Raw genomic sequence first — 18,236 nt, 5'->3', positions numbered from 1 at the left:
ACTTGTTGCCATGTTTCAGCAGTAATTAATTTAATTTTCTGCTTGTGTGGCTGTCTCTGACCCAGTTTTCACTGTCTGCTCTTGACAAGTAAAATTACATATGTGTGTTTACAAGATAAACAATAAAAGAAAAAGGATAATTAAGGGATTTGACAGCGTGATGATGGTTGAAACTGACAATGGTCATGTGATACAAAAAGAAAATCTTGAAGACGAACGAATGCAAAGAGACAAGAAAAAAAAAGCTGTAAAAAAAAAAAAAAAGAATTACAAGGACTTTTCAAAGCTGGCTTTTGAAAATGAAGTACCTGGATCTCTCATGCAGGTAGAGTGGCACAGACAAGATTATTCAACAAAAAGGGAATATAGAAAAATAAATTATAAGGAGGTGACAGATCGATACAAAAAAAATAAATATACAAAGGGTTTCATACTTCTAGAAGTACACGTGATGCGGCCACTTCCTTCTCCTAGACAGGTGCAGTCCACCACCATCCATCCTTGGTATGGCTTCTCCCACGTCTCCCCAACAACATAGGATGTTCCTGCCGCGTTGTCATAGCAACGCTCAGCTGCAGAAAACGAACACTTGCTGAATCACTTTTACTTATATGTTTACTAATCAACCATTGTATACCAAAGACACTTAACCCTACAAAATATGAATGATGAATAATTCATCATCCTGAATTTTCAGCCGGTGACTCAAGCAGGCAGATACAGTGGTTTGTGAGAGAGTGGCTGTTTGAATGACTCACAGACAGGCTTGCAGGTCCACTCTCCCTTGCCGTTACCCAGACAGACACACTCCAACATGTAGCCTCCTGTTTCATGGGGTCTCTGCCAGGTGTCACCTATCTTATATGAAGCCCCTCCCTCATGACAGCGATCTGGGTTGACAGAAGAAAAAAAAATGATGAGTTTAGGGAAAGAAAGCAAAAGAAGACAAAGAAACTCACTCAGACATTTCTCCCATTATTTAACCACTCACAGCTGCACACCACCAGTTGTTAATCAGCCATGGAGAATATGGAGATTAACCAGTTTACTGGCATCAGTCTGGTAGACTAGCGGATATCCAGAAACACATGAGCTAGGATGTGTGGTCTGGGGTTGGAACAGTTAATAGCAGCAGCCAGCAGGGCAGCTCCTCCTAGAGAAGGCACACGAACACACTAACTTACTGGCAATGGTGCAGCTGATCTTGCCCCTCCCAGATCCAATACAGGTACAGTCCCAGATCATGCCGTCCTTGGGTCTCTCGTAGGTTTCTCCCACAGTGTAGTACTGCTGGTTGATCTTATCATAGCATTTCTCCTCGGCTTCAGAGAGAAAACAAAAAAAGAAAATGCTATGTGTTGTTTTGTTTAAGGAAGAGGGACAGATGTTGGAAAAGATACAGAGGAGGTTCTTTATTACATTAAATCACTACACACAAACTAACCTTCAGGTTTGCTTTTACACTTGATACCAGCAACTCCATGGCAGGTACAGATCAGAGTGCTACCCAAGTATGGGCGTTCCCACTGGTCATTAAGGCCATAGAAATGACCGTTCTCTAAACAGCCATCTGACAGGAGAAAAGGAGAGCAGTTTTTTTAATGCAGAAAGTTTGGTACAAGCTAGAATAAAGCAGCAGGAGACCAAATGAAAAAGCACCCACTCCCCTTGTTCCTACACCAAAACACATAGGGAAAATGTGAGAGGGGAAAAAAAACACTCTCCACCCATACACACCCACAAGCACCGTACCTGGTTACCAAGTCCTTTTTCAAACTGGAAAAACAAACGCAGCTACTGGAAAATGGTCTAACTCTAACTACAAAACACACCAGCCAGTATCATGGTTTTAAAAGACAAAAGCAAAAATAATTCCAAGTGAACGCTAATTTGAAATCAACATTTTATTGTAGGACAGGACTTCACTCTAGTCTGTGAAATTGTTAACTTGACTTCAAAGGGTCCCCAGGCTGAGTAATAAATCATTTGCACAGAGTGGAGAATAATATCCACTTTCCCCCCCCACCAGGCATGTTCTTTGTTCACATCTCATTACTTCACATACCATGAACATCTCTTTTCCACCCAACTTTTATTCTATTCGTTATTTAAGTTTCAAATGGAAGCCAAATGTTTTTTTTCTCTCCTCCCTTTTTTTCCTGTGAGGCTTTGATCCTTAGTATTCACACAGATGAAACTGAGGAGAACAGAAAAATTGTTGGGATGGAAACTAAACCAGCAGTCACTCTAAAATCCGAGATTACTTGAACAAACTATGATTATCATTTTGTGATGTTTATAAGTCGGTTACACAATGAATCACCTCAACTATGATGTTTCCAAACGTTTTACAGTCTACTATAGATAGACTGCAGGCTATAATATTACATTGCATCCCATGGCAACAACAAAAAGTGGCAATTAACTTTTCAATAGACATTTTCTCATTTACTGTGAATCACCCTGAAGCCCCTCAGTGACCTTTATTGTGCCCCGGACCCCGGTTTGGAAACCGTTTCCTGCAGTATGAAAGCACTTTTATTTATAACTTTGGATAAAACAAACATACCCTGAGATACTGAGGAGACGTGATGCGGCTGCGACTGTCGCCGATTCCTGTTCTTCCCTTGGGGCATGCAGTTCACCGCGCTCCCGATACAGAGCGCAACCAGCACCCTGGCTATAGTGCTGCCGGACATAATGCGAGCCACTCGGCGCAGTTACTACAGGTTCTCCTTGTGCAAAGTTTATTTCACCAGAGACGGAGAGAAGTCGGCTCCAGTGCAACTCTTAATTAATGCCGCGTTCTTGATCTTCCCGTTCAGTCCGCTCCTCTCCAGTCTGCGGCCCCAGTGTGCAGGTTTACCAGTCTGTGGGAGTGATTTATCTGGGCATGGCTTACTTTCAGCCAGAGGAGGGAGGTCCAACAAAAGAGACCGACTACCCACGCAGCATGAAGTGAGGCAGACAAAGATGGTTTCAGAAATCCCAAGTTGTAAACTCTGTTCTTACTAGTATGAACAAAGGTTATGTCAAAAATGACAATGGTTGTCCCATTAATGGTCCCTTAAATTTAGGACCTTTTGGCCTCATGGATGCAACCCTGCTCTCAGCTGATCTACCTAGAAATGTCATTAAAGGAGACAATGAACTACTCAAACAACCTGCAATGTTACTGTTGTCTCAGTCATGGATTCAGTTTATCCAAGTTGTGTTTAAGAAGAACTTGGTGTCCTTTAATATTGATTGTGCATGCAGAAAAGGACCTGTAAAGTCACAATGGGCTAAGTGTAGAGCTGCTGTGATTAGCTGATTAATCGATTGGTCAATCGTTTTTTAAGAATACTACTAAAATGTTCTGATTCCAGCCTCTTAAACGTGAATATTTTCTGGTTTCTTTAGTCCTCTATGATAGTTAATTGAATATCTTTGGGTTGTTGGTTTGGACAAAACAAACACTTAAGGTTGCGTCTTGGTCTTTCGGAAATGGTGATCAAGAAAATAATTGATAGATTAATTGCTAATGAAAATAGTCATTAGTTGCAGCCCTTGCTTGTGTTATCCTTTTAACAGGGCAGATGTTTTTCTGTTTCCAGCTATCAGACCACACTACAATGACAATTCAGTAGATGTTAAAGAAGGTGTAAAATGATTATCATTATAAAAAAAAGCCTGTACCACTTCATTTTCATACTATCATATCTATGTCTTGGTTGCTAAATTACATCATCCAGTGTACCCTCATTACTTATCCATGCTCATTTAAGCAGTAGATCTCGCTGCAGTTGATGTTGATGCTATGCAGAATATTGGCCTATAGGTTTTACACAGTTGGAGTATGTGATCTGCAGGAATTAGGTCACATGGCGTAAGTGTCTGGAAAGTCTCCAGTAGCCTAAAGTTTCAATGTCTGGAAAGTGTTTATGTGTCCAAGGGTTTTATTGAAGTGATTCTTCTGTGATACAGACTATTTTGTGTAATATGCCGAGTCAAGAGACCACTCTTTTTCTCGCTCTTGCGCTCTTCCTCTCTCTTGCTTGCTCATCACTGTCCTTCCTGTTATTATCAGTTGATTCTTCACTCCTGTGCATGCCAGAGGCGCCCCTCACTGGCTCAGTTGCAATGTGGTTGTCCGGTTCAAGTCCTCAACACCATTTAAAGCAAGAGGACTTCTCGTCATCTGTCCATGAGTTATTTTCCTTAGCAACTGCTTTGTTCTGTACTTCCAGGTGTTACTTGGTTGGTGAAAGCCTGCGCTACATTCAAAGTTTGTGCATTTCCACATGTTGGAGTGCTGTCTGTTGTTGTCAACTAGGCATTTGTGTTTTGTTTGTCAGATGGAATATTCAGGCTGAGTTTTCTTTATGACGGTCTGTTTATCCTTTTTCCTCCATTCTGGTTGAACTTTCTGTTGTTCAACCATTAGGTTTCCATTTACAAAGCAGTAAACAGTGACTGCTTTGTAAATGGAAACCTAATGTCTCTATTTTGCCCAATCACTCATCTGTCTCTTATCTCCGGGGTTGTAACTTCCTATCATGTTTTCAGGAATCTCGCTCGGCAAGTCCCTGAATTTCTTTTGAATAACAGCATGACTTCTCCTATATATGTGTCATATTTTAAAATAAATATTACACATATGGAAGATGGAGACAAGTCAATATCATGCAGTTAAACAGAACTGAAAACAATCTTCAAACCTTCCAAGAGAGAGAAAAACATACTATATATATCAGTGTTTCCAAAAATCCATGATGACATTAAAAACAGGGTTTTGTATAACATATAATAAATCGTCTGATCTCATTTACTTCTTTATTTTCTTTACCAATTCCCCAATCTAATAAAACAATTCTTTGTTTTTCTGTAGCATTATATTTCATGAAATGTATGAAATGTAATTTACATCAGCTATTTCACATTTCATAGTTTTTCATTTGGTTGCAGCAAGGTCCTCTCACTGAGTGCTGACTTGAGTCACATTATTTTATATGCTGTTTATTTTAAAATAACATACATTTTGTGGATAATCACTATTAAAATTTCAATACAAACAGCAATACAAACTGTAGAGCACTTTGAAAAAAGTTCAACATCTGCCCACCTCCAGCTTATGATGACTTGTGTTTTAGTCAATGAAAAGAAAGAAAGAAAGAAAGAAACTTCAAACAGAAAGAAATGCTATGAGCAGCAGAAGGTAGGTCTGACAGTGGATTTGAGTTATTCAAAAATGATACGGTTCAGACAGAAAAGATGAGCAACAGAGATGCCTTTGAGGAACAAGGACTGGAGAAACTACTCGGTTTGTTGTTGACAGTTAATGTGTAGTTCACATTCTAAAGCAATTTGCTCACAAAGTCATCCAATTATGACAGTAATGAAAAACAGCACACTGGGTGTCATCATTTCCTCTGAAATGACATGAGCTCAACTGTTACAACAGTAAAACAGATAAATCAGTCAGCTGATAAATCAAGTCAATTGAGCTGTGGCCAAAGGGGAGTGCAGGCTCTCCTACCAAGGCCATGTGGATTTTCTCATCTCTCACGAAATCTGTGGAGCGTAGGCGCATTTTCAAGGTGTTAGAGGGAGTTTTTTTGTTGTCATCATTTGGCTTTAACACTGTTTTTTATTGAGCATTTGCTCCACACTAGTAGACGATCAGTTACGGGGCATGTCTTATTTGGATACGCATTAGTATAACGACCCATCTGTTGCATTTTGTCCTACTGTTTGACTGGGGAATTTGTTGGTGGTGTTGGCTGACACACAGATTCAAGACTCATCAGATATGTTCCTGTCATACAGTATGAATAGGTCATGTGATTTAAAAGGATGTGCATGCAGCTCATCCTGACTGAAGCACGGCATTCACCTTTAGTGAGGGTATCCCACATATGTTACCAATTAAAGGCCTGCTTTCTGCTTATCTCTCTTCCTGCATATACAACTAGTTATTCCTCCAATGAGGTGAATCTTTCTGTCTTTCCATTTATCTCCCCCTAAACCCATTACTTCCATATATGGACATGTTTGTTGGATAGCGATGTCAGGCAAAGGTGGAGAGGTGAAAAGGTCACCTGATACACTACTTGGCGGCAGCAATTTCACACTTTGAATGCATTTTTCATTTCCCGTGAAATCGTTGACAATATATTTATGTGTTGAACTTGAACCTAGAGCTTTTGGCAACAGAGTTTTTGCAAAGTTTGTACCACAAAGGAACAATCAACTTCAGGCCTCATAGCAGAGGAAAGGAAAACAACAAGCATCACGGCATTGTGCTGTAATAATGAAGTAATCATAGTCATATCAAACTTATGTAGTGAGATAGTTATGTTACATTAAAACTGCAGCTATCCACTGAACTGAAACAAAATGAAACTGTTAACTACCAGATTTAATACTTCCACTGGTTGGTGGCTTCTATTAGTGCTCTGTGATTCTTTCATCTAATACAAGAATTTCACACTTTGACATTCTAAGTCTGTCCAAAACATGGTAGTAGTAGTAATAGCTTTTCCCCCAAAAGCTTAATCCTTTATATACATACATTCTTCATCTTTTATCCCTCCTGGAGGGGAGTTTGGTCCCCCAAACTCAAAACACATCCCTGTGGTCACCATCTCCAAACCACATCTGCTACTGCAATGCTGTGATGTGAGATGATGAGGCTGGAAATCCCAGTTTAAAGCTATTATCTGGTTACTGTGCGACTTAACTGCTCACTGTGGCTTGACATAAAAATACACAAACATTCTTATGGTTAAATAGACAGGTTTTAAATAGTGATTTGCCATTAAAAGCGAATCACACAGGTTGGTCGCCATGGTAATTGCAACAATTATTTCCAGTATGCTGTTGACAGGGACAATAAAACCCTGAGCTTGGAAAAGAGCCTATCTACATTAAACCTTTCCCTGGTGGTGGCCTTATGCAGAAGGTGTAAAAGCTTCTTGTCGTACAGCATATGCAGCGTATGTTATGAATTCATGTAGGAATTTGTCTGTCTTGACTGCAGCAAACTTCTCCACTGGGATTTAGAAAAGAGGATGCAGACAATGACCCTTACTATTCATGAAAATACAACTTGCAGTTTTTGCATGTTTGGAGTGATCCTGAACTGGGAAGAGAAGAAAAGAGGAACAAAATTGAAAGGATAGAAAGAAACCATAGAAGAAATTAGGATTAGAGAGAAAGAAAGTTGTAAAGCTTAAAGTTGAAATTGAAAGAAAAAGACGGGACAGAGAAAGCAAAGTGTAGAAATCTCTGGGAAAGTTTCAGTTTGAGTGCAAGACTGGAGGTAGTATGAATAGTCCAAAGAGACAGTGGGAGAGTAGTGAGGGAAAAGCTGAGAGCGAACATCAAGTTGAGAAATGTGGGCAGAATAAGTGAGGTTTTATGCCGATGTGTGGAAATCATATTGTAACGCTATGATTGCATTACACAACACATTCAGAATGATCATCCAGAGATAGAGGACATGGGTGAGGAAAGAGGTCACAGCTGCAAAGTCTCTGTACAGCTGCTACACAATTTCATCCAACTTTGTCTCGACTCTTCTCTAAATCGTCTCAAAATGTTGAATGGACATCTTAAATTTCCCAAGTCTGGTGTCCCCTTCTGTCTTTCTTTCTCACTGTGGTTTAGCATCTTGAATTGTCTTGTCCTTGCGTTGAATAACTGGCCATTCCTCGCATATTATTGTAACATCCCAGAGGAGTCTCCGCTGGCTTGTTCTTCTCTTATTACACTATTCTTTTCCAGCCTTCCTTTCATACAGTATTCCCTTTTTATGTTTTGCATTACTCTATCTGGCCTCCTCTGTTATAATGTCTCTCTTTGCATAGTTAGTTGTACTTTAATGCTGCCTCTCTTTAATTTTTGTGCCTACTCCTCTCAGTTTCCGCTCAAATATATGGTGTTTGTTGGGGTGACAAACACAGTACAGAATATGAAAAAAAAATCAGTTTCTGCAAGAAACAAATATTTTCCATTGTTTTGTAGCACACAACGCCTGAGAATGCACACCTATACTGTGTGATTTATTGTACCACAGTTGATCGTTAAGCTGTATTACATTTCAGGGCTGCCACTTTCAAAGTCAAGATGGATTACATTGTATTGGTCAACTAGGGGGTCACATCCCAGTCTCCTTCAAATGGAGCTGAGAATTATGGACCCTTTTTTGCCAGAGTTTGGATAGAGAAAACTGGTCTTGGTGTTTTCAAACAACTGGACTCTGGTTCATTTGCCCACTTTAGTTTTATTGGTTTATCAATTGTACTTGTGTGTGGACCAAAACAATCATGAGGCTACTTCCTCTAAAGGGTCCCAAATTCTGGAGTAGTTTGTTTGTGGTTTGAACATTATCCGACCTCAATTTGACCCGACTGCATGGTGGAGTCTGCAAGTTTGAGCTGGATGGCTCCCATAGCCAGGTGCATTATTTCTGTGTGAAAAAGACAGAAAGCAAGGGGATTGTGCAACAGGTTTACCAACTTATCCACTGGACAGAGTAAACAAACTATGGAAACAACCAACAAACGCATTAGAACTGATAAATGGAAATTATATGAAAATCTGCATGTTTAGCACTTACTTTTAACATTGTTTGCCAGTTGTCCAGAAGTACTGAGTACATACATCTGCTGATGCAATGAACACATTTTCAGTGCTGTTCCTGGAATGATTGGGTGTTTCAGGTCTTTCAACATCACACGCCCTCCTCCACATGATTCAGCCAGGGCTGACAAAACGCCAGCTGGTGCCCAGATAGCTAGCTAATTATGACTCCATGGCTCCCCTCTTTGAGCCACGGCCATCTTGAATCTCTCTCTGCCGCATCAGTGGTACTGCGGATGGCTCCCCTCTTCCTCTTTCCCTTGATGCCCAAGTGACTGAAGCCTCTGGCCAAAGAACAGGCTGAAAATCCTCTGCATCATACCTCCACTTGGAGACACCTTGCTCTCCATCCAGCCTTCTGACAGTTGCTGACCAGTCTTGCATACTTGGAGAGCTTCCCTTCAAAGGCCTCTTCCAAGCAATCTTCCCATGGGACTGTCAGCTCCAGCAGCACAGCTTGCTTAATGGACTCAGACACAAGGACAATGTCTGGTCTCAGGGTGATGGCTACAATGTGATTTGGGAACTTCAGCAGCTGTTGTTGTGGTGGTGTCCGTAGAGTGTGATGCTGCTCAGGATCTTTGGCAGCCCCAGTCATCCCCTGAGGTGGTTGCTGACTCTCCTCTATAAGGTCTTGACTATCAAGATCAGAACTGCATAGACAAGGAGGGGCCACAGGATTCTAGCAAGAATGCCATGCTGATAGACCCAGGCTTTGAACTTACCAGGTAGGCCAGACTTGTCTGGGGATTTCGGCCAGCCATCCAACTCAGTGCGGGTCCACTGGATGGATGACGTTTCCCTCAGAGAGCTGTCAAAAATCTTGCCTAAGCTCTTGACTGGCTTCTCTGTGATGGTTGGAATGGCTGCGCCTGCGATGTCAAACCAGAATTTGTCCTCCACCTTTCCTTACTCAGCACCATGGATCTTGATTTGGCTGGTTTGAAACGCCTCTGGGCCCATTCTATCAACTTATCAAGCCCCTGCAGAATCCACCAGCAGCCTGGGACTGATTCTGTGATCCATGAATGGGTGGTTGCTGTTGAGCAGAATTTGTTCCTGGGCCCTCTGCACTCCAGTTCAGCAGACTTTGTGAGCATGTTCATGGGAGGACAGCGTCACAGAGATAGTTCACCCTGTGATGATGCTAATTTCCACCCTGTGACAGCTTGATGTAATTGCTCCCAAATAGACCCTCATCCTGAAGTTGCTGTAGTGATCAGCGATGATGTTTCTGATTCTGTTTGGGACGTGATGTTTGGTCAGTGTGAGCTGCACCAGCTTGTGTGGGATGAAGCCATATGCATTTGCTAGCTAGCTACAACACTGCCAGATTACCGTTGTTCTCTCTGGCCTCCCTGATAAGCTGTGTCACAACACTTGTGTGCTCCAGACAGCCTGGCATCCCTGAAATGCCGCCCTCCTTGACTGATGTGTCAATGTAGCTGTTCTTGGCCAGGTAGGTGTACAACTGATTGGAAACGGCACTCAAGAAGATCTTTGCCTCGACACACAGCGGGGAGATGATATGGAACTGGTCTATCTGGGTGGAGTTCCCCTCCTTCATGATCCACACTGCTTCAGTCACTCTCCACTGTTCTGGGATCTTCCCCCTTCTCCAGAAGACTTGCAAGATTTTCCACACATGCAGCAGGAGTTTAGGACAGTTCTTGTACAATTTGTACAAAGTAAAACATCACCCCTCTTAAACATGTCCATTTTACCACACTCTCTGTAGTTCAAGGGCAACTCACTGGTAGTAAAATTACAAATAGAAAACTTTATAAGTTGATGAGGAATCTCTGGGTACATCATCATTTTTGGCTAGGGGTGGAAACTCATACTGATGCTACGGTGTATCCTCTGTAGACCATTTGGAGGAAGGGGAAGTGGGGAAAAGGAGGAGGAACTGCAGGTTAAACTTTCAGTCCTGCAACATCTACACCTTTGCAGGGAGGAAACCCTTGACACAGAGTACCATTTACCTTAATTTTTAAAATATTTAGTCATGCATTTACTGTTCTTTCTTCATAATAGTTGTGTCTCCATTTATCTGTTGATATCATTCTACACTATGTGCACTTTATGTATAATACACATTTGTTATGCGTCTAATTCCAGAAACCCTTGAATTAAACAAAATAAAACAAATAATTGTCTAATCTCTGTCGAAATCTCCTCTTGTTTCTCCACCCACCTACTTTTGCCTCCTCTTCCTCCTCCTCCTCCAGCCTCCCATCACCTCTAGGGAGATGAAGTCACAGTCTGAGGAAAGATGGAGTGATTAGGAGTTCAGACTCCACACTTTTCTTGGCTGGGTTAGTTCTGTATATCTTCAGAAACATCTCAGAGTTGACACTTAGTATTTATACCCATTCAGACCTGGTTTGAAATGTAGCATAAATCAGTGTGCAACTGAGTAGGCTAAATTATTATCCTGCATCCCTTTAGTAACCACTGGAGCAGCTTCTGTTGCCATTAGTCTCTTGGTGTCACAGATGTTAGTTTTACATCATAAAGGCTCTTTGAACATTTAAAGAATAAGTTGTTCAAGTGGTAAATTATCCCGTATGTGAACATATTACTACAACACACAGAGATGTAATGTATGTGTTGATACCTGTGTTTGAATATGCATATTTGAGTTCATATGTAGTGTATACATTTGTGTGGGTGTCACCCCCCAAGGAGATTAGGAAATCTGCCCCCTCTGTGCAACTGAAGTCATAGCCATTTGGTTTGGGGACGTGCAGAAAAATTGCAATTGAGCCCAAGAGAGCGTGAGAGCGACATGGCCACTAACCACCACCACAACCATTAGTGCTACAGATATGAGTGATTCAGATCTGTCACCAGTGAATTATTACAGATAGACCGGAAACCTCCAAATGTGTCATGTACACCTCATGGACCAGTCCCACTGTTATTGTCATGGGAATGAGGACTGTTTTCTTGTTTTTAAACATTTGGAAAGTGTGACAGGCAACACTTGAATGAGCTCTCTGAGTCTGTGCTGTGGCAACAAAGTTTTACGAACATTACAACATGAACGCTGTTTCAAAAGTGTTTATTTGGGGAATTTGGTCATTAAGGCTCACATGTGCATTTTGTGAGTCTGATTCTTAATCTCTTTTGCACCCACTCTCTCATCTCTCTGACCCCACCCTACTTTGAAGACCATTATTATAGTGACCATTTTAAGCTTAAATCAAACTCAAAGTGGGAAATTTTTTCTTTCCTTTTTTGTTTCTATGTAACAATTTCTGATTATAAAAAAGAAATTGGATATAAGTTGATAATTTTCAGATCGAAAAAAAAGTTCTTACTATTAGTCTGATTTCCTGTAGAATAGCCAGTATGTATTTTTATGTACTGTATCTGTGTCATTTTAAAGATATTTCTTATGAGTTACCTGTAATCTTTTTGTAGACAAACAACACATGCACTGCCCATTACTGAAATAAGTTTTTTACTACAACTTCATGCTTCCAAAGATACAACTGTTGATACAAACCAAATTACAATTGATGGTAAGCTGTACAAACCCAAACCGTACAAGAAATGGAGATACAAGAAAGAAACTAAACCTGAGCTGCACTGACATATCTGTAACATCAAAGAACAAATACACAGAAGTAAGCTGCACTTAATTGAAAAGCCAATCCATAGACTAAGCAGCTGTGTTCTGAAAGCAAACAGCCAGTAAGTGCAAACTGTGAGTGTTTGATTATTCAGTGAGCGTACTGTGGACTAAACACACTACGGAGATGAAGTGGGTTAAATTTGCTTTTTCAGGGTTTATGAATGTATCATATTTCCCTCTTTCTCTCCTAATACTGTTTAAGCCTATTTTTCTCCATCTTTCGCAACACCCCACTTTCCTCATTTCTTCCCAATCCTTTGTCCCATCTCTCTATCTCCCCCCCACTTCTCCTGCTAAACAAACAGACAGATGATGTCATTACTGCAGCATTTGGTTTATCTCCTGGTGACAGACCATAATGCACTGAGCTGTTGACCCCCGCAGGGAATCCAAGCGGGAGGAAGTTAGAAAAGTCACAAGGGGGTATGTTGTGTTTGTGGTTGGGATGTGTGGGTGTGTGTATGTGTGTTACAGCCAACAGATCTCACAGACAGATGCAAATTGTTCTGTGGGATTGAGTATCTCATAAAAGTAACATAAAAGTGCATTGAAACTCCACCTAAACTTTCTCCTGCAGTTTCCCAGCAGCCATCTGCAGAGGCCATTGAACACACCTCTATTGCATATAATAAAGATCAGATTGATTTAAAGCATTGCTTCTTAAAACAGCAGTATTTGTGTAAAATTATTTTTCAATCAAGTGAACTCAATACCTTAATTAATTAATTTAAGTTGACCAGACCACTTATATTTAACAGCCAATGGACTGTGATTTTCAGGACATGCATGAGTGTCTTCTGTTCAAATATGTCAGTATGGTTCATAGTTTCTAATTGCAACAGTGGTGAGTTTTCCAGTTTGACTGATGGTTAAAAATATTCAAAATGTTCAAAATATTGAATTGATTTGGATAGGTGGTCAGTCTCACTCTGTTAATACCCCTGCATGTCAATTACCACTCTGATAAAGCCAGCATCCATATTAATTAATATCTATTTGTGAGATAATTGTGCAAGACAGCCCAGGTTTTGCTGTGGTCACCATCCACAAGCAGTTTCTGCAGTGTATTTGGCATCAACAGCATGAGCCATTCTCTCTATATCTGCTTTCAGCAATTACATATTGTTACTGTATTTTTTTATATTTATCATAGAAAGTGGATCATTTAATTAAGATGATGAGTGTTGTTTGCTTGGCCAACGCTGTCTCCTAGAAATTAAGTTAATTTACAACTAATTTCAACAGTAAATACATTTTGGGTTAAATGTAATGCTGTCCTGATTAAGTTTTTTATCAATGTACTGAGGAACATTGTTAAGTAACGTATGAGGCAAGTCGCAAAATGTTGATACTGAACATAGTAAAATGTTCACTGACAATGTATTTCATTTGTTGTCTTATAGTATCCGCTCATAGCAGTTGTGGTCTTGGCTTGGTAGAGAAAAAATCTGCAATAACTTGAAGTGTGAGACATGATATTTTTGTTCTATTTACATTTAACCAAAACAACAATCTTTCCCTAACCTTGACCAAAGTGCTATTGTTGCCTAAACCAAACCACACACAGCACTGATGAGAAACATGGTGCACTTTGTACATCCCCCAACCACTCTAACCACCTCTGTTTGACTTCTTTGCAGTGAAAAAGAAAATGTTGCACCTCCTTCACTCAAAAAAATGTTTGCCTTTGAACATAATCCAATGTAACTGGGAAAACTAAATAGCAGTACGTAATTTGGGACACAGGGTTGGCTTGGCAGCATAGTGTGCAATTATAGGAGGAACGCAGCTAATAGCAACTCAACAAGCTGCATGAAATAGCATCATTACAAGTTAGATGAGAAGTGATCCATTTCACCCTGCACCCTACTATCTATCTCACCGATATAATCAATGACTGCATGGGTGAAATGTTAGTTTTAACATGTTGCAATTTCTGTTCTGCTGCTTTAGGGTGGTGCTAATGTTTCTAGAGAAAAGCTATTTTGTGAATCAAGATTACAGCATTTTGGTGACGTTCTCACTCACACATTCACATTAGAGCTGTGTCTTAAGTTTGCCAAAATCATACGCAGCTATTTCTGTCATTCATTTATTGTGGTCTAGAAAAGGAGATATAACATTGTTTACATTTTCTGGAAAAAAATTAACTTGGCGTCCAATTTTAATCTTACTGTTACCCTGTTTTTAGTTCAGACCCAGACACAAACACTGTCTTAATTTATGTGCAGAGGCTAAAATCACTATATATGGCAGAAGTTTTTGTTTTCATAAGTCTGAGCCTGCGTCTGAAATTTCGGTTGCACAAATCAACCTCATGTTTCTTTTTTTGTGTTGGTTCCCAGATTAGGTTTCATACACAGAATTTCTTCTGGATGACAATACTTTGTTTTTACTGCCTTTGGTAATTGCAGTAAATAGACGCAAGAAGGGGGTTTTGGAATGTAAACTTCCTGACAGATTGAAAAATTGTACCATGTATTGGCGGTTGAATGGACTAAAATCTCTTTGGACTGCAAACAAAAAAAGATGCATTAGCCCAGACAATGACCTATCTGACCCTGCTGTCCCCTGTCTGGCCTGTAAATAGTTAACATCCTTATTTGCATATGTGTATGTGCAGGTTTTTGAACAAGGCTTATGCAGGAGATAAAGATATCAGAAAAATGCCTGTAAAATGTGTAATTTATTTAAATATGTTTCCGAGTAGCAAAATGTAATGTCACATAAGAATCACGGGGAAGTTATGTCCACATTTTTCATGCTTACAAGCGATCAAAATAACAACTATTTTAAGATGTAGAAGTACAATTTTAATGGAATGGATTTCTAACTATTGATTGTTTTCCCAGGACTAAATAAAGTTACAAAGCTCATGTTACCACGGGAAATTCAGATGAAGGTTTCCATGGTTACCCTCTAACACTTGTGAGGAATTCCAGAGTCATAACTTGACTGGAGAGTAGAAAGCACCAAAAGGAAAAGGGGGGGGAAGTGAACCAGACTGAATGGAAGAACGAGGTAAAGAGAAAAAGTGAAAGAATTAGAATGAAAGAACGCAACGTCCATTGCCAACGTGCATGAATTTGGTTGGTGTTTGGTTGAGCCATTTCAACATCCTAGAAAAACAGTTACTAAGCGCAGAGGGCATGGAAAGTAGGGACAGCTGGGAAATGATGAATTCCCTCAAACGTCTGAGTCATAGACAGTCACGTTTTACTGTAATTAGAGGTATATAACTACAGATGGAGATGTTTGGGAAGACTTGTGTGTATATGTGTGTGTGTGTGTATTCATGTGAGTGTGTGCTGGATGTAGCAGCAAGAGAAACTATTGGCATGGGTGTTTTTTGAGGGATATCTTTCGTTGTCACGCCACATTTTTTCCATTCCTCAGCCACAAGGGAAACCAAAGCTAAAAAAGTTTGTAGATGATACGTGACAACACAATGGACAGTAGACTTACACATCATTTGATTTCACTTCCTTTAGCTACATCTTATTTTTTCACTCTTCATTTTTTGCGTGAGTGTGTTTTCGGTTGTCATGGAAGAAACTTGTAATTTGTTGCATTATGACAACAGCTGGAGGAAGATGAAGTAGCTTTACATGAGCTGTGACATCAACACAGATTATTCCACCTGGCTCAGCAACCCACTCCATTAATGCCATATGATCCATACGACCCACTTGGACATAATACAGATCTGACACAGCACAGTTTTCATATAAGAGAGTGAACACAGATTACTTGACGCAGGTTTTTCGATTAGACACATGCTGCCGTAGTTTGACAGCTCAATGTAGTAGCTGTTCAAAACAACACAATTTTTCCTTCATTTTAACTCAGATGTTCTTATGTTGATTGCAAATCCCACATGGTATTAAACTACTTTCTATGAGATATACATACATATATATATATATATATATATATATATATATATATATATATATATATATATATATATATGACAAAGTGGGTGAGAATACACCATTTGTCCCTACTTTCACCATCAATGCCACATAGCTTATAAAATTTAACCATGCTTGTTAATTGTTTGTTTAGCCATATGTTCATGATCAATCTGTAACTTGCAGACACATACTATCCCGGGTTTGTTTGTGGTTTGCATTATGTTTGGTTACAGTTCACATACCAGCAAGATTTTTGGTTAAAATAAAACACCGACAAGTATTGTTAAGTTTAGTTATTGTTTATTGGGTTAGTTCGGCATTTCATAATTCTTACCATACCCACCATGTGCTCCACAGACAAAAGGAAGAGGCACCCAACAATGGCCTGTATTTATACACTGGGTGGCATCATTGGTGATGTCACTGGGTTGGATAATGTGGGGGATGGTAGTAAATTATGTTAAGTAAGTTATTTACTGCGACTTTGATCTGTTTATGTATGGTTGCAAGTGTGTTATATGGTGAGCTATGGAAAAGTGTTTCACCATGGAGGTTGGTAAGATTGAATAACTTCTCTCTTATCTCTTACCTGTTTTTAGGAGAGACATGGGATGTACCTGCAGCAATGGTACAGCCCAGATTGACTCTGAAGGACTGCTGATGGAAGGGTCTATTTAAGCAGTTGCTTTTTGGCTGTCGGGGGGGTTAGTACATCAGTGTGTAGCTGTGTGCACATGATGATAAGTTAATATAAGTTCAGTTGTTATGAGTTGAGTTTTGATCAGTTAAGCCAAGTTAACTATTTAGTTGTTTTTTTGTTTTTGTACATAATTTTTTGTTTTGTTTTTGTTACATGTGTAGCATGGTGCCACTTTTTCTTGTAAATAAACCACCTTGTGATACCTGGACAAGGTTTCCTGTGTCAGGCTACACCATATATATACATATATATATATATATATATATATATATATATATATATATATATGCTTGCTGTCTGCTAATATGTTGCTAATACAACAGTCTAAGTAACTGTTGAATTAAGCTACTGTTAGGATAACTGTTATGTATTTTACTCTTGTGGACCTTACATGCACTGTAGGTTTGTTAGAGTATTAAGTGCTGTCCTTTATGGGGACTTAATGTTGATCTTTACTGGTGATACTTTGTGTCTTCCTAGCATAAACAATATAACTAAGCTAATCTGACAGCTAGAATATACTTTTGTCTATCCAGTTTTTTTTCCAGTATATTTTTCTGATGCGTAATCAGCATCAAAGAATTTGTCATGTTTTCACAGTGTCACACTTGCTTCCAGTGTAAACCTCTAAAGCAATCTGCTGTTTTTAACCTTCACTGAAAGTGTGTTCAGCTTGCTGCATAGCTGTGCTCCTACACATACAGTGAGGGCAGAAGAACCTCCGTCTTCTCCGTCTGAGTGTTACATCATAACCTGCATGAGTCAGTTTGGTCTAAGTGGAAACCAATGAATGGAAACAGACTGGGATATACATACACACAGAAGAACACACGCACTCTTCCAGATGGTTCTATAGCATGGTACTAATCTCCCCAGTAGCACTGGAAAGACATCAACTATAGGCTGTTATGACAAGGGCACCAGTGTTCATGCTGATGTAATGTGTATTAATGTGTGTGTACATCTCACTGTGTCATTAATGTGATCAAATGTGGTACTGCATGGTTACACTATGTTGGTGTTCATATGCACATGTATTATCTTTGTACTATATCAAGAAACATTTTTAGTTACTTCAGTAGACATCTGGATAAGCCATCAACAGTTATGAAATCTTTGTTTGGTGAGGAAGACAAAGGGAAGAAATGAAGACTACGTAATGACTATAATATGATAGGAGGAGGGATGGAAACGTTTAAAACCTTTAATAAATGAAGTTAAAATGGAACAAAGAATTTCGCAAATAAATATCATAATACCCTCCTTCCTCATTGTGTTTGAACACGATGTAACAGTTTGAATTCCTATATGCTTAAGTCTTTGTTGAGGGAGGGGATTTACATCTACTGCA

At 39.6% G+C, this 18,236-nt stretch overlaps 1 protein-coding gene and 1 pseudogene across 1 annotated transcript in view; both read right to left on the bottom strand.

Moving 5' to 3' along the window:
* Window positions 1-2,874, bottom strand: part of fn1a (fibronectin 1a) — a 35,191-nt gene extending 32,317 nt beyond the window's left edge. Inside the window, exons 1-5 of the mRNA XM_067603160.1 lie at window positions 2,570-2,874; window positions 1,445-1,570; window positions 1,185-1,322; window positions 759-890; window positions 435-572 (exon numbers count right to left, since the gene is read on the bottom strand). Of these exons, the coding sequence (XP_067459261.1) occupies window positions 435-572; window positions 759-890; window positions 1,185-1,322; window positions 1,445-1,570; window positions 2,570-2,699 (664 nt within the window). The 5' untranslated portion in view covers window positions 2,700-2,874. The remainder of the gene's footprint in view (window positions 1-434; window positions 573-758; window positions 891-1,184; window positions 1,323-1,444; window positions 1,571-2,569) is intronic.
* Window positions 2,875-8,621: 5,747 nt separating this feature from the next.
* Window positions 8,622-10,318, bottom strand: LOC137192094 (uncharacterized; annotated as a pseudogene).
* Between the last annotated feature and the right edge of the window lie 7,918 nt (window positions 10,319-18,236).

This window comes from Thunnus thynnus, chromosome 11, assembly GCF_963924715.1.
Source record: "Thunnus thynnus chromosome 11, fThuThy2.1, whole genome shotgun sequence".
NCBI lineage: Eukaryota > Metazoa > Chordata > Actinopteri > Scombriformes > Scombridae > Thunnus > Thunnus thynnus.
This window is presented reverse-complemented; position numbering and strand designations above follow the sequence as displayed.